This window comes from Ziziphus jujuba, chromosome 3 (assembly GCF_031755915.1).
Source record: "Ziziphus jujuba cultivar Dongzao chromosome 3, ASM3175591v1".
Lineage (NCBI taxonomy): Eukaryota > Viridiplantae > Streptophyta > Magnoliopsida > Rosales > Rhamnaceae > Ziziphus > Ziziphus jujuba.
In genome coordinates, this window is record NC_083381.1 from 15991772 (window position 1) to 16014292 (window position 22521).

The 22521-nt window shown below is 32.6% G+C and overlaps 3 protein-coding genes across 3 annotated transcripts in view; 1 reads left to right on the plus strand and 2 right to left on the minus strand.

Moving 5' to 3' along the window:
- LOC112492213 (elongation factor 1-alpha) overlaps positions 1-4900 on the minus strand; it is a 55982-nt gene extending 51082 nt beyond the window's left edge. Inside the window, 2 exon segments of the mRNA XM_060815363.1 lie at positions 4546-4713; positions 4715-4900. Of these exon segments, the coding sequence (XP_060671346.1) occupies positions 4546-4713; positions 4715-4900 (354 nt within the window).
- Positions 4901-18308: 13408 nt separating this feature from the next.
- LOC107425500 (O-methyltransferase 1, chloroplastic) lies at positions 18309-20065 on the plus strand. The gene is made up of 6 exons (XM_048478165.2): positions 18309-18589; positions 18769-18917; positions 19103-19223; positions 19456-19580; positions 19683-19815; positions 19901-20065. Exons 1-6 carry the CDS (start codon positions 18403-18405, stop codon positions 20017-20019), a joined length of 834 nt encoding a protein of 277 aa, XP_048334122.1. The 5' UTR covers positions 18309-18402; the 3' UTR covers positions 20020-20065.
- Positions 20066-20404: 339 nt separating this feature from the next.
- LOC107405007 (elongation factor 1-alpha) lies at positions 20405-21708 on the minus strand. The gene is made up of 2 exons (XM_060815969.1): positions 21370-21708; positions 20405-20776 (listed from the first exon to the last, which is right to left on the minus strand). Exons 1-2 carry the CDS (start codon positions 21706-21708, stop codon positions 20411-20413), a joined length of 705 nt encoding a protein of 234 aa, XP_060671952.1. The 3' UTR covers positions 20405-20410.
- Positions 21709-22521: the final 813 nt, after the last annotated feature.

The following is a 22521-nucleotide window of genomic DNA, read 5'->3' on the forward strand; positions in this document are numbered from 1 at the left end:
TTTTGAAAATTAATAATTATTGTGTGATGCAAAAGGGCCAAAAGCAAAGCTTGCGAATTGTGGGCCAATTTGGGGAAGATAGTGTAGAAGGACATTCGGATTATAGGTTCCGTACACACTTTTCAGAAAGACCCATGTGCTGATACTGACATGCATTTTTCAGAAGTGAAGTAGGGTCATCTTGAATTTTTTGATACGTTTATGATGCTGTGTACCTCACTAATGTTTGAGATTATTATTATTATTATTATTATTTTGGGTAAATTTGCACCTCTTTAATTTATTACGTTTTCTTTCTTTCTTTTTCTTTTTTTTTTAATTTTATGTACTTTTATATCATATAATATCATATGATCTAAAAGACCTTTTTGTACATTCTTCTTATGCCACAATTCATATATTTCTTTTTTAGCTGAATGTCACAATTCATATGTTGTTTAAACTTGCAAAAAATGATACATAATTGGAAATACGTACTAAAAAAAAAAAATCACATAATGAAAAATGTAAATCTCTTTTCTATTCTAATAAATTTTTATGTAATGCTGAAAACTGAAGTTATATTAGATTTTATTCCGAATGAAAAATACTTGCCGGGATAGACGTACTGTGCGCTTTATTATAAATAGGTGAACCATGCATATGAATCCTATCAAGACATGCAAGTCACACCGTATGCCCATTATACTGAAGATTTTCTCCCCTACAAGACCAATCACACGTATTGGTTTAATTGAAAATCAAACTTTCAATCAAAAAGTATCGTTTTAGGAAACTAATTAAAAGGTGGAGTTGGTGGCCAAAAAAAAAAAAAAAAAAAAAAAAAGTAAGCTCTTGTCTGTGCATTTTCACCGTGTACCGTGTGTGCTTCGCATGCCAAAGATGGTGAAATTCAAAAATTTTGGACCATGTTGCCGTGTAGCGTTAACTTCTTTGCATACGAAGGTTTACTAGTTTTCTATTTAATTTATTAGAGTTTTTATTGGTCAATCTCCAATTTTTATGGGATTGTAAATAAATATATTTACATGTTGTCTAAAATGGCAAGTATCTATATCATGAAGAGAGCTTTGATAAACTGTAGAAGTATGGCTTCCAATGTTGCCTAAACAAGATGAGGGTGTCCAATCCTTCAATAGTCAAAACCCAAAAAATTCATAGATCTCCACGTAAAAAATGGGTAATTGTCAATTGTTTTTATTCAAATTGAAAGTATCAAACAAATGTACGTGATTTACACAGTTTCAGAGAGTTGTTCTAGTAATAAATAACAAGGCTACTAATGAAGGGGCAACTTTAATTTCTTTTCAATTGTGTCTCTCTTCTTTCCTTGGCAGGCTTCTCCTATATTCAAACGTTTAAGGAAATGCACGATGACCGAAATAATTATACAACATCACTGTTTCCATCGTGCTCAATGCAGTTCTTTTTCAGCCAAAAAAGAAAGCACTTCTGTGAATCTACATTTCACCTACGCCAGGGAAACATTGGCCCCAGCTGCCAGCAGTGGCAGTATATGAAGCAGGCAGCTTCAGAGAGTTTTGCTGCCTCCTTTGCATCAAACTTCTGTAACAGTTCTGTTTTAATAAGATTTGAACGATTTAAATTAATTGGGATTTAATGTGAATTGACGAGGGGCTTTTAATTTTCTAACGTTTTGGATTTTGATGGGCTGAGTTTCTGACAAAATAGTTTTGGGAAAAACAATACACACGTGAATTTGAATTCCTTAGCATTCCGAGAGGAAAAAGTGAAAAACGGGACTTCTGCATCCTGCATCCTAGTAAGTCCCTTAGGAAAACTGAGTAAGGCTCTGGTGGTGTGAGCATTGTGTGGTAAAGTTTAGGTACTGAAGGTTTGCAGAGATAGGCTTCCATGGTGTCGTGTTCAAGCCTTTGCATCCGTTGTATCTTGGAAATCGTCTTAAGGACACCATGGTATCACACAGGTTTTGGATAGGTCAAACAACCGCAAGAATATACGTTCTGATATTTGTTTTAGATTCTATATATTTCATACAAGCTTAAGACGATTTTCATATATGTTTATATATATGTGGTTGTATGGATTTATTTATCTATTTATACATTTGTTGTTATATATTTCGATTAAATATTGATCTGTTTGTTTTTAGAAAGAAAAAAGAAAAAAAAATTATTTTTCTCTCACCCGTGCGTATTAATTTGTTTGGGTATATGTTTTTCTTTATTTTATCAACATTGGACTTTTATATTTGAGAACCCATGTTTTTATGAAAATTTTGATGGTTTTTCGATGAATTTTCAATGCCGGAATGCTGGAAAAAGTGAAGGAAAAGTTTAACTAGATCGGCCGACCCATTTATGAAGAAAATGGATCAAAATTGACCCGATTGGAGGCTGAAGACGGGTCAAAATTGGATAAATGGGCCGGATTCTAGATTGGTGGGCTGGAAATTAAATTTTATTGGTTTTGGTTCATTTTAAAGCCCAGTCCTTATATAAAACAGGCTACTGTATAGATGACACATGTCAGCTGTGGTATCGCCACATGCCAACAGCAGATGACACATGTCAAGCCTTGGTAGGGCCACGTAGCGGTTAAGGTGACATAAGCAGAGACGTCATCTTGACACATGGCATGACATATCATCTTGACACGTCTACAGTTTGCCACATCAATATAGTGTGCCATGTGGATGGTGCCACGTCAACAACACTGTGCCACATGGTGGTGCATGTTAGCATGTGCCATATTAGCATAGTACGACGTAAGCATGATATCGAGGATGATGTCATCATGATAGTAGTGATGATGTCAACTGGTGAGTGTATAAAGCAATTTTGCATGTGTATACAGAAACCCTGAAAAATCATATTGTTGTATTTTCCTATTAAAAATTGGTTTTAATTAGTTTGTTGGATTTTAAAAACAACAACGAATTGATTTCTATTTTTGTGATCATACAGAAGTGGCAAGTGGATCAAATAATGTGATTTTTGATATGAGTTCAATTGTGCCTGCTACACATGTATCAACTCCAACTCCTATGATCCAAATGTCTTCTCCTGCAAGTCATGCAGAGAGACCAGAGAAGTTTAGTTGAACACATTTTAAGATTTAGCAACAGAGGATGTGTCTTACTTGACCATTCTAAACCTTGTAAGGTTCTTGACTAAAGACGCACCTCCGAGTAATGATGAAAGTATAAGCTTTGGCTGTGCCCCTGTGCCCCTTTCAAATTGCCAATTCGGGCTCCAATATTATGCCAACTCGTGCTTGTACAAGCTCACTATTTTCAATAAATATATAAAATAATATACATATACGTATAAATACATATATATATATTGGATTAATTACCAAATATATTTTTTAAGCCTCTATATCTAATTTTTCACATCAATAATACATTTCCTATTTTATTAAATGTCATTATTTTACTTAAATTTTATATTTTTCTATTTCTAGTTTGATTTATAATTATAGTTAACCAATCCTAAGTAATTAAATTTAAAATTTTTAGTCGAAATTGTATACATAATTTTTATTTTCGTATGATAGTTATTATTTGTAATTTATCAATTAATCTATTATTTAAGTTTTTATATATTATTTTTATTGATTTTTTTTCTATTTTTTGATTAACTTTGAGTTAATTAATTGCTCAAAAAGTTGGAAAGTTTTATTTTGCCTTGAAGAACATCTATATTTTTGTATAATTTCTATTATATTTATATAATGAAGAGTAATGTTAAATGTATTTACTAATCTTCTAAGTTATTTACTTTATATATACTTGTCATCAGTCAATTGATTTATATTTAACACTTAAAAAATAACACTAATAACAATAATTTGGTGCCAAATTTAGCATAACAACCATCAATCCCGTGGTACTAATCATATTAATCCTTTTGAAACTGATACTTTTTTTTTTTTTTTTTTGGGGGATGTTTGAAAGGTGGTTTGAACCCATAATATTTAAAAAATCAATCTTCTTGTTCAAGTGGACACTAACACAGTCTCCGGACAAGGCCTCTTGAACTGATTCATCATTCATTTTCACAAACTTTACTTTAGCAGTGACTCCAATTGGTTCAAATTTGACCTTCATTCCCGGCTTCAGAATTCCCATCTCAATTCGACCATATGCAACGGTACCATTTCTGCCAATCTTGACGTCCTCAAGTGCAGGCCTAAGAGGCTTGCCAGAGTGTCTATTAGGTTCCTTAATTTGGTCAAATGCGTCAAGGAGAGTTGGACCTTTGTACCAGTCAAGGTTCGTTGACCTGTCAAAGAGGTTCACAGCCTCTAAACCAGATATGGGAATGAAAGGGATGTTGGCTTCAGGGTTGTAGCCAAACTTTCTAAAAATGGAAGAAATTGACTTCACAATTTCATAATATCTCCCCTCCGAGTACTCGGGAGTGGTGGCATCCATCCACATATGCAGGCAACAGTATCTCTTAGAAACAATAAAACAAATGCTTAAAACTCAATTAAATTTACCATTCAAACGTACTTATCTACATTCAATCATAGAGTTACCATGTATATCCTCACCTTGTTGCAACAACAGATAATCTTCTTGACACCTAGAGTAAAAGCAAGCAATGCAAGCTCACGAGTCTGACCATCCTTTGGAATAGCAATTTCAAATCCACCGAAGGTGGAATCAAGAATGAGAAGGACACAATCAGCCTACAAAGTGACATTGAATATGTTTCTAATTAAAGTCGAAGTGCCAAGGAGCATCGGTGCCGATGAATCGGTGCTCGGCGGTTTCAAAATTCCTTAAAGCAATATCAATGGTGATAGCACCTTGTTGCTCAGCCTTGAGCTTGCCAGTTATGGTCGACTTGCCAGAGTCGACCTGGCCAATAACCACCATGTTAAAGTTAACCTTGTCCTTAAGCATTTATAAATCTAAAATGAACTGAAATAGAATGACTACGATGGAAATTAACTTTCACATGATGAAATCACAAAGCTGTAAATTATAATACAAATACATGCTGATTATTATTAAAAAAAAAAAATAAGAACTCAATATTTAAACAAAGCCCAAATTCCAAAATCCGTAACCAAGCAGAACATAAAAAAAATAAAAAAAATTTGAGTGTCCCCTGAAAAAGTCAAGCAGCAGAATTAAACAAGTCAAAGGAGCAGAAAACTTAAGACAGAATACAAAAAAAAGAGCAAAAATGGTTATAGAACAACTTTAAAACCTTGGCGGGCTAAAATGAAACATATCCCCACTAGAAAAAAGCAAACCCTTTCCGATGGATCCTTAAAAAGAATAACATATAGAAGAAGAGGTCGTATATATTCTACAAACAAATCATTTTTCTTCCCTTAAAAGATTCATTTTGCATGTTGGATCAGGAAAATCTCTATATGCAAAAACCTCGCGTCTCAGAGTTTCCCTTACCAACTAAAAGTTTTAACAAATTAACAGGTGCCATGACCAAACAATAAGAAACATAGAAGATTCAAACTTAAAAATAGCATACAATCCAGACAGACACCTCACTTTTAGAAGCATAAAGCAATATAACTTATAGACCAAAATATATATATTTATATGTCTGTCTTACTTGATTTTGTGTTTGGGAGGAAGCCAATAATTAGATCAAACGATGCTTGAGCAGAACGTCAGTACGAGCAAAGTTGGCTGGCTGTGTTTTATAGCATTTTCCCGGTTCCCACAGCACTTTTAGTGATCAGGATGGGAAATAAGAAGGATGACTAGGGAATTAAAAGGAGAACATATCCAAGTTGATTCACGCCCTGTATACTCCAAAAGGTGATATTGTCTTTGAGGTGGTATTGAAAAAATAGGTGGATTGTTAAACTGAGGCCTAAGGGATGGAATGTTGGAGCAAGACCACCTCCTTCCTCCAATTTTGTATATCAAAAATACATATATATGTGGATGTATAGAAATATAGTTTCATCGGTCTCATCGATAATGTCCTGTAGCAGCCCAGACCACCAGCATGAGATATTGTCCGCTTTGGACCCAGCCCGCACGGTTTTGTCAAAACTCGTCTTAGTGGTTAGGGGTCCCATCCTTTCACCTGCCAGTCCCACTGGGCCGGATATCCCAGGCCCAACCAAGATATTGTCCGCTTTGGAAGCAAGGTGGTGAGCCCATACCTTTCCCTCAATAGGTATGGTTATACGTAGCCCTTAGACGAATTGTACTAATATAGTTATTAGTATCATTAAAATGTTTACTATTATTATTGTTGGTGTGGTGCTTGGTTTGTACACCTTTTTTTCTATATTACACGTTGGTATATTTATAAAATGACATTTGAAATATATTTGAAATTTGCAGCACTTAGTGGTGGTGTGGGCAGACGAAAATCAATGATGGTATATTCTGGTTGGCTATTTACTAAATTACTTACATTGTATAAATATTTTATATAAATGTACTATCGAAGTGCTGCAATCTGTAGAATTTATTGTAGTAAGGAGGGAGGCATAAGGTGGCACGATATAGGAGTGCGTTTTTGTGCAGGTAAATTTTTGGGCATGTTCTACCTTTAGAGGAGATGCTGCCGGATTTTCCATATAACGGTCCGGTAGAGTCTTCTTGGGATTAGGACTTGTCTAGGTTCCGGGAAAGGATTTTGGATGGGTCTTGACAATAGCTGCGGACCAAATTCTACGGGACTTGCAAAATAATCCTGATATGTGGCTCCAAGTAGTGTACATTCTACAGAACACAAAAAACCTTAATACCAAGTTCTTTGACTTGCAGGTTTTAGAAGGTATTATCAAGTATAGATGGAATGCGTTGCCTGTAGAATAGCGAGATGGAATGAAAAATTACATTTCTGATGTAATTGTACAGCTTTCAAGCAATGAGGCCTCTTTTCGATTGGAGAGGCTGTATGTCAACAAACTCAATATCATATTGGTTCAGATTTTGAAGAATGATTGGCCGGCAAGATGGCGAAGCTTCATTCCTGATCTTGTTTCAGCTGCTAAAACTAGTGAAACGATGGCGAAGCTTCATTCCTGATCTTGTTTCAGCTGCTAAAACTAGTGAAACAATTTGTGAGAATTGTATGGCCATATTGAAGCTTCTAAGTGAAGAGGTTTTTGATTTCTCAAGGGGGGTGAATTGTGAAGTCCTACATCGGTTGGAAAGGAAAACGAAACACTGCTTATAAGAGGGTATAGATACATTTTTTGTATGACGCGTTTTGATAAAACCTTAAGGGCTGGGTTGTAAGAAGATTCCCTAGGCCCAAAGAGGACAATATCGGACGCGGGTGGTTTGGGCTGTTACGGTTGGTATCAAAGCCAGTACCCGAATCGCTGTACCAGCGAGGACGTTGGGCCCCAAGAGGGGAGAATTGTGAAGTCCCACATCGGTTAGAAAGTGGAATGAAACATTGCAAACACTGCTTATAAGAGGGTGTTGATACATTTTTCGTACGACTCGTTTTGACAAAACCTTGAAAGCTGGGTTGTAAGAGGATTCCCCATATCCAAAAAAGACAATATCGAACGCGAGTGGTTTAGGTTGTTACATGTCCACCAAATAATAATACCTTATTCAAATCGGCTACTGCTATTTAAATCAGCCGCTGCTATTCAAATCAGCTAAGAAACTATCTGATTTGGCATTGAAAAACGCTATTTTTTTTTTAATCATTCTTGGGCTCTTTTTTAATGTCATTTTTTCTTTTCTTTATTTTATTTTTTTAATTTTATTATTTTTACTATTTTGTCATTTCATTATATATTTTTATTTCATTCTTTATCTCCTTATTTTTTTTTATGTGATTCTATTTTTCTATTTTGCAAACAAAAAACTTTATGTTAAAAACTTGTAAAAAATATATATTTAAATATAATTTGTTGTTTTAAGGGAAAAAAATACATAATTTATAAAGTAAATTAATTAAAGACTAAATAATTTGGAAAACAAATTAAGTAAATTGATTAAATAAATATTAAATTGATTTGATTTTGGTTATATTGTATATTTTTTTAATTCAATAAACTAAGTATATTTTTATAACATATGAGCTGATAAACATTTCTTTTACCATAAAGAAGCACGGCTTACTTTTTAAAAAAAAAAATTAAAAAATTAAAAAATTGTATTTCTCTGTCATTCTTTAGCATTTAATTCCAAAGGTAATGCTTTTCCCCCAAAAAAAATAAAAAAAAATAAAAAAATACAATTCCAAAGGTTATGCTGTATACTTTATTGCATGTGCCGTATCTTTCGGAACTCGCCCTAGGAAAATGAAAACGAGACAAACAGGTTTGTGGTTATACGGTGGTCCCAAAAAATACAATCTAATGTTAAAATCATTATTTCCTGTATGTATATATATATATACAAATATATATGTATATATATATATAGTGTTATTTAATATAAAAAATTAAAATTTTTAATATCTATAGCATTATTTAATATAAAAAAGCGCTAACACGCAACACGTTTGACGTAGAAAGTTAATCACCAAGGAGTAGGTCTCAGGTCCTTAGCCTTAGCCTCTCCAATCCTCACTCTGGTCCAATTCCATAACCATTTGGACAGAAATGAAAGAAAGAAAACTCAACTCTTTTTTTTTTTTTTTTTTTCAAAATAAAGGTCTCTGTCTATTACACTTAGCAAGCTATTCCTTGTACTGGTTTTCCACCACGCAGGGTGAGTAAGAAAAGTAGAGCCACATCAACAAAGAAAATGAAAGGAAACAAAATGCAGTGTTTTACTTATTTAGATTTAAAATAAAGACAGAAAAGAAAGAGTTATGTAGCGTGTATAGAAGGTTCTCAACAATACATTGCAGCTGCATCATTTACTGTACAGTATTCATATGCCACCTCATGTTTCCAAACAAAATTGAACTGAAGAAAAGATTAAGAGCAGCGAAATTTATAGTAATGCTTCTTCTTTTAATTTTCTTGGGCATATTGAAATTTTTTTATTTATTTATTTATTTTTTTCTGTTGAGATAGGAAACATTATAATTCAAATAGAAAATGATATCGGGCTTCGCTAAATGGGATATAAATCACGCATACATAATTGATAATTGTGGAACATATTGGATAATAAAAGAAGTTAAAGCAATAGTAAATTTTGAGTACAATAATTGTATGAATCAGTATTGACATAAAAATAAAATAATAACAATAATATTAATATGTTAGGCAAATGAAAGACTCGTCAAAGACAACATTGTCCCTGTTATTTTGATGTTAGAAGCAGAATTCTCTGTGAACGTTGGGCAAATGAAAAGACAAATATTATCCCTGGTTCATAAGCCGAATACGCAGAGAAAGTAGAATTCTCCGTGGTTCATGTGCAGAATACGCAAGCACCCAAGCTTCTGCGAACTTTCACGCGCGCGACCCATGGTTTACCCAAAAATAAAATGCAAAAGCTTACGAGAAGTTAATAAAAACGGCATTGGCCTTGGTCCAATTAATTTTTGCACTCATAAAAATTAAAAAAAGAAAAAAAATACTAATCCAAGTCACCATCTAAATCAAACATATCCATATAACCAAAATTAAAATCATCAAAATCATGACTGAATAGGAAGAAAGTGCAAAGTTGTTAACGAACATTAAAAGAAAAAAAAAAAATCCAAATTCAAAAACACGAATCTCCGAATGCAATTGTCCTTAGTCTTTTTAGATTCCGAATCTCTGATACGTCCCCCTGCAAGGAAATTTATATATATATATATATATATATATATATAAATAAATAATGATGTTTTCTTAATCCTTGAAGTTAAATTTAACGGAACCGCGTTTCGTTCAACTCTCTTCCATAACTCGCCGGACTCAGCTGACGTCCGATATATATATATATATATATAAAAAGGGCTGATAGTCGATTTTTTTTTCCATTTTATTTTTTAATATATGTTCCAACATTTCTTTTATTTTTTATGTTTATTTTTTTGGTATGTTCCAACATTCCTAACAACATAGAGAAGCAGCAAGATACTAGATATTTCATATTTCAGCTTTTCATGATATATAAAATAGGTTTAATTCTGATTTTAATTTTCCATACTCTCCAATATATTATATACTTTAAGAAAAAACAAAATTTTCCCTGTCAATCTTTAGCGTTCAGTTTGAACGGCCATGCTATATAGTCTGTACCACATATCTTTCTTAACCTTTTTTTATTTTTTATTTTTTATTTTTTTGGTTTTTAATATATTTTTCTGAACTTGCCGAGCAAGCAAATAAGAATATTTGGCCAACTGCTCATGCCATAGTGACGTGGCATATTCATAACATGAAAGTGTAGGTGATTTCACCTACCTCAGATTCAAAGGGGTTTTCTCCTATTTAACTCCTTTTACGAAATATTTATTTAGGCCATTCACCAACCAAAAAGTACAAAAACAAAAAATAAACAAGAAACAAGAAATATTTATTTAGGCCATGTTCGGTTGGTGACAGAGATATTCATTTACTTGTATGTTTGGTAGGGTCCGTGGGGGCATGTGGCGCATTAGAAAACCTTTAAAAATATTTAGTATATACTTGCAATTTTGCCCTCTCAAAATGTAACTTTTGGCTATACCCCTTTCAAATTGCCAATTCATGTTCCAATATTATGCCAGCTTTTGACTTTTTTTTCTTCTTTATATAATTAATTAATTAAATGCTGTTTGTACAAATTCACTAATTTTCTTTTACCCAAAAAAAAAAAAAAGGTTCACTATTTTTCTTTCCACCAAAGAAAAAAAGTTCACTATTTTTCTTCAAAAAATATATATATAAGCCCACATTGTCTCCAGTAAAAGTGACACATATATTTTTATCAAATAAATATTTTGTGCTAATTACCAAATATTTCTTATTGAATCCTCTATCTAATTTTTGACATCAATAATGCATTGTCTATTTTATTAGATATCATTATTTTAGTTAAACTTTCTATTTTAATTAAATTTAAAATTATTTAGTTCAAATAGTTTACATAATTTTTATTTTGGTGTATGATAGTTTATTATTTGCAATATATTTATTAATTGATCTATTATTTAAGCTTTTTTATATTCTTTCTATTTTTTTATTAACTTTGAGCTAATTAGTTGTTAACAAGGATGGAATTTTTTTATTTCTTATTTTTTCTATTAACTTGAAGAACATATTTATTCTTGTATAGCTTCTATTAATTATAGTGAGGAATAATGTTGGTTTTCTCGGAATCAACCCCATTTGAAGTTATTTCAGCCCCTATAGCCCAGGTTTTTTCCTTTGTCACTACGTAAAAACTGATATCTAGCGACACTCATTTAGCGACGCTATGAAACAAACACGTCTAAAAAAACAAAACCACGACTCTAAGGTTAATGCGTCAGTAAAAATTCAATAAATATACGACGTACTATATAGATTGTGCATCGCCTGTTCTCTCCTCTACTTTTTTTTTTTTTTAGTTCTTTTAATTAATCTAATTTTAATTTAACAACAAATAACCCATAAAGATATTAGAGCAACATAACTGAGTTTTATTTTAATAATAACAATCAATAAAAATATTAGTGCACCAAAACTGAGGTTTTTATATATATATATATATATATAGTTAACAGGTGACGCACCAATAAGATTGTGCGTCGCCTGTTCTCTCTTAACTATTTTTTTTTTTTTGATTTTTTAATAAAATCAAAATAGGACCATAACAAGAATTGAACCCAGAACCTCTTACACTCTCAAGAAATCACCACACCATCAAGTCAAATAACTTGTATATACTAATGCAACAAAAACTCTTAATATAGTGTTAGGCGACGAATTACTTAAAGAATGCGTCGCCAAATAGATGAACAGGCGACGCATTCTTCAACAAATGCATCGCCTATTCTTTTTTTTTTCAATTTTTTTATTCAAACATTTAAAAAAAAAATATGTCGCCAAATAGATGAACAGGCGATGCATTCTTCAACAAATGCGTCGCCTATTCTTTTTTTTTTTCAATTTTTTTATTCAAACATTTAAAAAAAAATAAAATCAAAATAGGACCATAACAAGAATTGAACCCCGAACCTCCTACATTCTCAAGAAATCACCACATCACCAGGCCAAATGACTTATATATACTGATACAGCAAAAATTGGTTAATAGAGTATTAGGCGATGCATTATTTAAACAATGGGTCGCCAAATACAAGAATGAGTCGAATGCGTCGCCTGTTCTTTTTTTTTTTTCAATTTTTTTGTTTAAACATTTAAAAAAAATAAAATCAAAATAAGACCATAACAAGAATTGAACCCAGGACCTCCTACACTCTTAAGAAATCACCATACCACCATATCAAATGACTTATATGTATTAATATAGTAAAAATTGGTTAATATAGTGTTAGGCGATGCATTATTCAAACAATGCGTTGCCAAATACAAGAACATGCGATGCATTCCTCAACAAATGCATCGCCTGTTCTTTTTTTTTTTTTCAATTTTTTTGTTTAAACATTTAAAAAAAAAATCAAAATAGGGCCATAACAAGAATTGAACCCAGAACCTCCTACTATCTCAAAAAATTACCATACCACCAGGCCATATGACATATATGTATTGATCCAGCAAAAATTGGTTAATATGGTGTTAGGCGACGCATTATTGAAACCATGCATCACCAAATACCAAAACAAGCGACGCATTCTTCAACAAATGCGTCGCCTGTTCTTTTTTTTTTTTTTCAATTTTTTTGTTTAAACATTTAAAAAAAAATAAAATCAAAATAGGACAATAACAAGAATTGAACCCAAGACCTGCTATACTCTCAAGAAATCACCACACCACTAAACCAAATCACTTATATGCACTAATACAGCAAAAATTGGTTAATATAGTGTTAGGCGACACATTATTCAAACAATGCGTCACCAAATACATGAACAGGCGACGCATTCTTCAACAAATATTTTTTTTTTCAATTTTTTTGTTTAAACATTTGAAAAAAAAAATCAAAATAGGGTCATAACAAGAATTGAACCCAGGACCCCTTACACTCTCAAAAAATCACCACACCACCACGCCAAATGACTTATATGTACTGGTACAGCAAAAATTAGTTAATATAGTGTTAGGTGATGCATTATTCAAACAATGCGTCGCCAAATACAGGAACCCTGTTCTTTTTTTTTTTTTCAATTTTTTTGTTTAAACATTTAAAAATAAATAAAATCAAAATAGGGCCATAACAAGAATTGAACCCAGGGCCTCCTACTCTCTCAAAAAATCACCACACCACCAAGCCATATGACATATATGTACTGATCCAGCAAAAATTGGTTAATATGGTGTTAGGCGACGCATTATTCAAACAATGCGTCGCCAAATACGGACCTGCTATACTCTCAAGAAATCACCACACCACTAGGCCAAATCACTTATATGCACTAATACAGCAAAAATTGGTTAATATAGTATTAGGCGACACATTATTCAAACAATACGTCGCCAAATACATGAACAGGCGACGCATTCATCAACAAATAAGTCGCCTGTTTTTTTTTTTTTTTTTTCAATTTTTTTGTTTAAACATTTAAAAATAAAATAAAATCAAAATAGAACCATAACAAGAATTGAACTCAGGACCTCCTACACTCTCAAGAAATCACCACACCACCAAGCCAAATCACTTTTATGTACTGGTACAGCAAAAATTGGTTAATATAGTGTTAGGTGACGCATTATTCAAACAATGCGTCACCAAATACAGGCGACACATTATTCAACAAATGCATCACCAAATACAGGCGACACATTATTCAACAAATGCATCGCCTGTTCTTTTTTTTTTTTTCAAAATAGAGCCATAACAAGAATTGAACCCAAGACCTCCTACTTTCTCAAGAAATCACCACACCACCAAACCATATGACTTATATGTACTAATACAGCAAAAATTGGCTAATATAGTGTTAGGCGACACATTATTGAAACAATGCGTCGCCAAATACAAGAACAGGCGACGCATTCCTCAACAAATGCGTCGCCTGTTCCTTTTTTTTTTTTTTCAATTTTTTGTTTAAACATTTAAAAATAAATAAAATCAAAATAGGACCATAACAAGAATTAAACTCAGGACCTCCTACACTCTCAAAAAATCACCACACCACTAGGCCAAACCACTTACATGTACTAATACAGCAAAAATTGGTTAATATAGTGTTAGGCGACGCATTATTCAATCAATGCGTCGCCAAATACATGAACAGGCGATGCATTCTTCAATAAATATGTTGCCTATTCTTCTTTTTTTTTCAATTTTTTTGTTTAAACATTTAAAAATAAATAAAATTAAAATAGGCCCATAACAAGAATTGAACCCAGGACCTCCTACACTCTCAAAAAATTACCACACCACTAGGCCAAATCACTTACATGTACTAATACAGCAAAAATTGGTTAATATAGTGTTAGGCGACGCATTATTCAAACAAAGAACAGGCGACGCATTGCATAACAATAATTGAACCCAGGACCTCCTACACTCTCAAGAAATCACCACACCACCAGGCCAAATGACTTATATATACTGATATCGCAAAAATTGATTAACATAGTGTTAGGCGACGCATTATTCAAACAATGCGTCACCAAATACAAGAACAGGAGACGCATTCTTCAACAAATATGTCACCTATTCTTTTTTTTATTTTTCAATTTTTTTGTTTAAACATTTAAAAAAAATAAAATCAAAATAGGGCCATAACAAGAATTGAACCCAAGACCTTCTACACTCTCAAGAAATCACCACACCACCAGGCCAAATAATACAATAAGAACTAGCTAGTATAGTTTTAGGGGACACAGTCTTTTAAGAAATAGTCGCTAAATAGACTAAAAGGCGACGCATTTGTAAACAACTGCATCGCCGTTTCACCCATCCAATTTTTAACTTTTTTTTTCAATTTGAAAGTTATTTTTAGTAATTTTTTAGTTTTGCAAATATACTTTTTTTTTTCTTAAGTTGTAGATGACCAATCAACAAAACTAATTAAAGATTAAAAAAAGAAAATGGAATAGGCGACGTGTTTTAATGGAATTGCGTCGCCTGTTCCTTCAATTATTTTTTATTTTTTAAAAAAAAAAGCAATTTAATAGAGTTTCAATTTTTAAAAACAAGTAAACTATCAATGACCACAAACACATGAAAGTTAAGCTCATTTAACATATTTATCTAGATAAATTGGTCAATAAATGCTTGTTGAATTAGAATTCTATATTCGGTACCCTATCTCAAATTAGGTCTTGAGATATTTTGTCTCGTCTATACACATATATGTATAACTGAAAAGAGCATTGACAAAACTATTTTCTATTTTTAGATTAATGGAATTTATTTTCATTGGATTGCTATATGAATATATTTGTAGATGAACAATTAAAAAATTATTTAAAGATTATAAAGAAAATATAAAAAAAATGAAAATAGGCGAACGCGTTTCGACCAGAATACGTCTCTTGATCCCAAAAGTCAAGAACAGGCGATCCTTCTTGAAGAGAATACGTCGCCTATTCTCTCAATTAACAAAAACAAAAATTTTGAAAGACATGCAAATTTTATAAAGAATAAAGGTGTACTTGAAAAACAGAAAAATAAACAGCAATCTTCGATATTTTGCTTCGTATTTTTAAGAAATATTTTCAGTTTTTATTTGTAGTTGAAAAATAAAAATATCATTCAAAGAAAAAAAATGCAATTGGGAGAAAATGCGCGTTCTTGCCATTTTTTGAAAATTTTTGGCGCGTTTTTAAATTTTTACACGCTCCTTTGAATCCATTTTTTCTTTTTTAAAACTACATCAAGTACACCACCTAAGTGATATTAGATTTGGAAGCAATCTAAGAGAGACTTAAAGAGTCAGATATTCCAGGTTTCATTTTTCATTTCCGTACGTTGTCGTCGGCCGAGAAGCTAGATTTCTCTTTGTCGCCCTCGTGATTTTTTGGTTTTCTTCTTTCTTTATCTCCATCGTTTAGGTGAGTTTCTTTTTTCTTAACATGAGGTGGGTTGTTTTTTTTTTTCTTTTTTTCATTTTAACTGCAGCTTAGGTTCATTGGGTTTTATTAATCTTGCTTTTTTAGAAATTATATTCGTGATATTGCTTGACATTATTTTGCTAAGTTCAACAAGTATTTTGTGTTGAAGATTAACTTGAATCAAGATGGTCTATTGTTTTAACTTCACCACAACATCATACGATTGTTGAAGAAGATGTTCTTGGAGATACAAAGATGGCTCACAATCTATTTGTCATATAGTTGCCAAGTGTCGATGAAAATGATAATGAGGATGAATGTGAGAGTGAGTATGTTTGTAATGACTGTGAGGGGAGAAACGTAATTCGTCAAATCTTAAGAACAATGGTAATATTTTTTAAATTTTCATTTATACTAAATTATAAATTTAATAATGATTAATATTTTATTTATTTTGCATAAGTGCTAATAACTTTTTTCATGTTTCCATATGCAATATGAGGATGTAATATCGTCAACAAGAGGTCAACTTCCATCTCAATGGATATGCATTTATGGAAGTTTAATTAATATTAAATTTGTTATGAAAAATACAATAGCTTACAAATTATGTAAAAATATATCAATGAGATGATATTTAATTTATTTGATAATTAATTTGTTATGACAAAATATTTATTTAAAATTTTTGTATTCTATTTATTTTGGATGAAGATAGTTTTCATTTTTTTGTATTTTAATTATTTTTATATTTTTACTATTTTAATCACTTTTCACAAAATTTAAAAAAATTAAAAAAAAAAAGAAGGGGCGACGCATTAAGAAATAATGCGTCGCTAAAAATGTCGATCCGTCGTTAAATAGGCGACTCTATTAATGCGTCTCTAAATAGGCAATTTTACTAATGCGTCGCTAAATAGTCAATTCTATTAATGCGTCGCTAAATAGGCGACTCTATTAATGCGTCGCTAAATAGTCACTTTATTAATGCATCGCTAAATAGACGACTCTACGAATGCGTCGTAAATAGTAAACTCTTTTAATGCGTCGCTAAATAGGCGACTCTACTAATGCGTTGCTAAATAGTCAACTCTATTAATGCGTCGCTAAATAGGCGACTCTATTAATGCGTCGCTAAATAGTCACTTTATTAATGCGTCACTAAATAGACGACTCTACGAATGCGTCGTAAATAGTAAACTCTTTTAATGCGTCGCTAAATAGGCGACTCTACTAATGCGTTGCTAAATAGTCAACTCTATTAATGCGTCGCTAAATAGGCGACCCTATTAATGCGTCGCTAAATAGGCGACTCTATTAATGCGTCGCTAAAAGTAAATATGAGTCGCTAAAAACTCAAAGATAGGCGACTCTTATAATGCGTCGCTTGTTGTCTTATAGATTTAGAGACAGGAAATTAGGCGACACCGTGCGATACACCGTTATTTATTTTGTGCGACGCATTTATTGCGTCAGTTATCAACGCGATTCTAGTAGTGTGTGATTAGTTCTTGTGGGAAAAGTTTGACACTATGTTCAACACTTTATCGGAAATTATCCAATGATTAATGACCAAGTTTCCCTTCAAAAATTTATTTTTGATGTAGTTTGATAATACAATTTATGTGATGGAAAAAGGCCAAAGACGGCTTTCAAATAGTACAGCACCAACTGAGGAAAGATAGTATGTGCGAGAAGATTAAATTTTAAGTCTTCAACAAAATAAGGGAAAAAAAAATCAAATAATGAAAATGTGATTCCATATTAAATTTGTTATAAGGCGTATGAAATGGGTAAATTGAAGTCCAAAATTTTAAGAATTAATAAATATTATTAATATATATTTTGATGATGCAAGACTACGTTTTTAAAAAAGAAAATATAGAAAACACATACTTAATCATTGTAAATGATAATAAAACCATTATATTTAAATATACTTCAACCAACCAAAAACTATTAATAACTAAACAGCTAAAAATACAACCAACCAAGAAAAGAAAAACTAAATAAAAATAGGACAACAACAACACGTTGTTTCACTACATTACTTTTAAAAAAATTTCTTTCACTTACATCTTAAAAATCCAAAAACAAAGGCCCTGTTTGGCCGACTGTTTTTAGAACAGTTTTCTGTTCTTGAAAACAGAAATTTGTTTCTAAAACAATCTTGCAGTTGTTTGGCCAGTTGTTTCTAAAACAAATCCAGAAAACAAATTAAAGAAAAAAACAAAATTAGGAAAACATCAAAAAGATGTTTCCACCTGTTCTAACCTTTGCCACTTGACTGTTCTCTCACCATCGCCGCTCGACTTTGTTTTAGTTTATTTGGAGCTCAATGCCGATGATTACTCCAATTCTCTCTCTGTTTTTTCATCATCGTCTTTGAGGATTGCTCTGCAACAGTTTATGGAATGTTTTCTGAGCTTTTCTCATGCCCCTCCCACTACTTCTATCTTGCATCGATCGGTGACCCACGCTTCAAAGACAAACAGAAATGGTTGGCTGAGAGCTAAACTTCACGAGGATGATGACCCATTACACCGAGCTGCCACTAATGTCGTTTCTCTTCGCTTTCAGGAGACCCATCGACCAGGCAATTAATCCCCCATTTGCCAATTTTTAACGTTTTACTATTTTTGTTCCTATTTAGGCAATTTAATAATTAGTTAAGCTTAGCCCTGTTCCTTAATGTCGATATTGAAGCATTATCTTCTGAAACATTGTCCATGTCATTTTAAGTATGTATCTCATTTATGCTTTGTAAATGCAGAGCCTTTTTTGTTGATCCGTACGTTAGTTGCTTTGTTAGTTCTCATATTCAGATGGGTATGAGGAAATCTCTGCACCCCTATTGCATAGCAACTAAGTTCATTGATGATAAGTTGCTCCGTACAGTAAACCATATTGATGGACTTAAGCAGGTACTTTGTTAATCCAAGGATTGGCTGAAAAGACCAGTTTCTCTATTTCATTTTGAGATTTTAATGGTATTCTCCTTCATTTTGCAGGTTGTTTTGCTATCAGATGGCATGGATACTCGGCCATATAGGCTCCAGTTTCTCTATTTCATTTTGAGATCTTAATGGTATTCTCCTTCATTTTGTAGGTTGTTTTGCTATTAGATGGCATGGATACTCGGCCATATAGGCTTAGTTGGCCAACTTCAACCATCATATTTGATGTTTCTCAGAAAGGGTATTTAAAAGAGCAGCTGAAAAGCTTGAAAGGTTCGTAGTGTGTATATTATATAAATTCAAAATGTCGTTGCTTTTGCATGTGCTGCAAATGATTGAAACAATACCTTTGCTTTTTTTTTCTTTTTCTTTTTCATGAAAGCTTCTGTTAATTATAGAATTGCTATGAATTTTGACAATTTAGGCATCTTTTAGCATGCCTGTGTCTTTTTTGAGTAAGCGTTGCAGCATGTATTGATAGTGTTTTTTCTGCAATTTTTATTAGGTGTTGGCGCTAAGCTTCCAAGAAGTTGCTTGTTCCTCCATGTTCCATTAAAGTCTTCCAATTTGCAGCAAAGTCTACGTGCTAAAGGCTTTAATGGTAATCAGCCTAGTATATGGGCCATCCAGGTAGTTAAGGCATTCAACATCTGCGATCATTGGTTCTATATTCTGTTCCTTGGAAAACAAATTATGTTAGAGAAAAGTAGTCATTTTACGGTGTTACTATAGGGTCTACCTCTGATGACTTTGAGAAGTTTTGAAGAGATATTGCTCGTTGTAAGTTGTTTGGCTATGAATGGAAGTTTTTTCGTGGGAGAACTGCCTTCTTGGTTGCAGAATACTGACATAGGGATCAAGGTAAGTTGTCTTATTTACAAATGGTATTTTCTTTCTTCGTCAAGAAAGATAACACCCAGATGTATTGTCCCTAGTGCAATCTACAACAGGGGAATGGATGGAAAAGCTATTCAAGAGCAATGGGTTCTGGGTGGACATGGTTATCCATAAGGGTGTTGCAAAGAGTTTAGGGAAGGATCTAGCATCCATTAAATTTAAAATTTCCTAGTAGCAACAATTCATTATATTATGTATATGTATATATTATATTTCAATATATTTTATATTATATATATGTATATAATTCATTAATATATAATTCAATATATTATAGCTACATATTATATATATAAAGTTATTTGTATGAAAGGAAAAAAAAAATGTAACCAAAAAAAAAAAAAACAAAAAACTGTTTAAAAACATGTAACCAAACATGTTTTCTGTTTTTTGGTGTTGAAAACTGTTTTCAAACATCAATAGCCAAACGCTCCTTGTTTTCATTAAACAAGATAAAACAGTTTTCTATTTTTATTTCTAGAAACAATGTTTCAAAAACAGAAAACAAAAAACATAGCCAAACAGGCCCAAAGGAACTGCCTCCATTTCACGTTCAGCTCAAGTTAATTTGCCAGAGCTGCAGCAAGCTGGACCACTGCTACAACAATTGCATTAAGACAAGGAGACCCAAATTTCTTAACTCCGTTAACCATTGCAGCCCAACATTTCTTACTTATCTTCATGACAGCAGACTTTATGCTCTTACCTCCATTAGGAACTTGAATCTGGTCAAGTGCTTCAAGTAGACTAGGACCCTTGTACCAGTGAAGGTTCATAGACCCCTCAGTCAGGTTGTCACCTTCTAAACCTGGGATGGGAACAAAAGGGATCTTGACCGGGTCGTAGCCAAGCTTCTTCAGGTAGGGAGACATTGATTTCAAAACTCCATCATAACTCTTCCATGAGTAATTGGGAGTGTTCGCATCCATCTTCAAGTAGGAAAAAAAAAAAATTATAAATACAAACACCGTTTGAGTATTATCAAACAACAAATAAAACAAAAGATACTTTAACCTCTCCAAATAAACTATAAGAATTAGCACAAAAATGTAAAGCGGTTATAAATAATTATATAAAATCAAGAAACTTATACACAAATATGACATCGAAGAATAGGAATTGAAACCAGCTACTTCTTAATTACTTTAAACTACGCCACTTGGCTAAGCTTTCTGTCCATGGTATGAGTTACTTCTTCCCCTCTCCTCCTCTCTAACTCCTAGCTCCTAGCTCCTAGTTCCTTCTAAGCTAGCAGCTACTAACAGAAAAGGTAGTCTACTTGACTCTGAAAAAAAAAAAAAAAAAAAAAAAAAAAAAAAGCTTGGCTTGCACGACTAAGGCTGATAGAAGGCCTTAAACCCAAGTTCTAACACCAGAGCGGTTAAAACATCTTCCAAAGAAGTGGAAACCTCTATAATTTCAGAGACAAATTATGTATACATATAACAATAGTTACAGGAAATGGATATTTAAACCTACCAGGTTTAATCAAGAAATAACATTAAGATAGTACAGTAATCACCTTGTTAAAGCAACAGATCATCTGCTTGATACCAAGGGTGTAAGCAAGCAATGCATGCAGACGAGCCTGTTCATCAAACTCACCAGTACTGGTGGAATGGACAATGAGAAGGGCACAATCAGCCCAGCAATGGCCTGTCAAGATGTCCTTAATAAAGTCGGGATGACCATAAGCATCAATGAAAGTGAAGTGGTACTTATCCGTTTCCAATTCCCGCATGGCATTGTCAGTGGTGATACCACGCTCCCATTCAGCCATGAGATTGTCAAGCACCTGGGACTTGCTAGAGTTGACATGACCCATGACCAAAATGTAAATTTTGGCCTTCTCATTACCCATTGTTAGCCTGAAACTGAACTGCAATAGAATACTAGGAAATTCCCTGTCAGATGCACGTAATCACAAGCTCAGAATTATATAACATATGAGAAATGCTCGATGATACTAGTAAATTCCCTGATATTGCATGTAATCACAAGCTCAGAATTATATAACATGCGAGAAATGCTCGGTGCATTTTTCGATGCACTCTCTTCTTGATATGAATGATACATGTCTCCTAACTTTTGTAAAAGTGAATATACTCATTACATAAATTAATACCCCTTCGTTTATATTTAATTGCCAAATTGCTACTCACTCATGTTTGGACAAAGCAGTATCCACAAGTGTTTTTCAAATTCTAATACAATTTTAATAAATTTTGACCTTCTCATTAGCCATTATTAGCCTGAACCTGAACTGCAATAGAATACTAGTAAATTCCTGTCATATATGCATGAAATCACAAGCTCAGGATTATGTGACACAAATACGAACTGATAGAAATGAGGTCCAGAGCAAAAAGAAAAAAAAAACTGCAACACAAACATATATGAGCCCCGTATTGCAAGATACATCATTTCAATTAAAAAAATCAAAATTTTTAATTAATCATAAAAAAAATTCCTTAGGGAGCTACTTGAAAATTTTTGAATCTATCCATAAGACCAATTATTCATTGAAAAAAAGTAAATACATTATTTCAATTGGAAAAAATCAAAATTTTAATCTAAAACAAATCTTTACGAAACTACTTGAAAATTTTAAATCTATCCAAAAGACCAATTATTCTGAAAAACAACAACCAAAAAAAAAAAAAAAAGGGGAAAA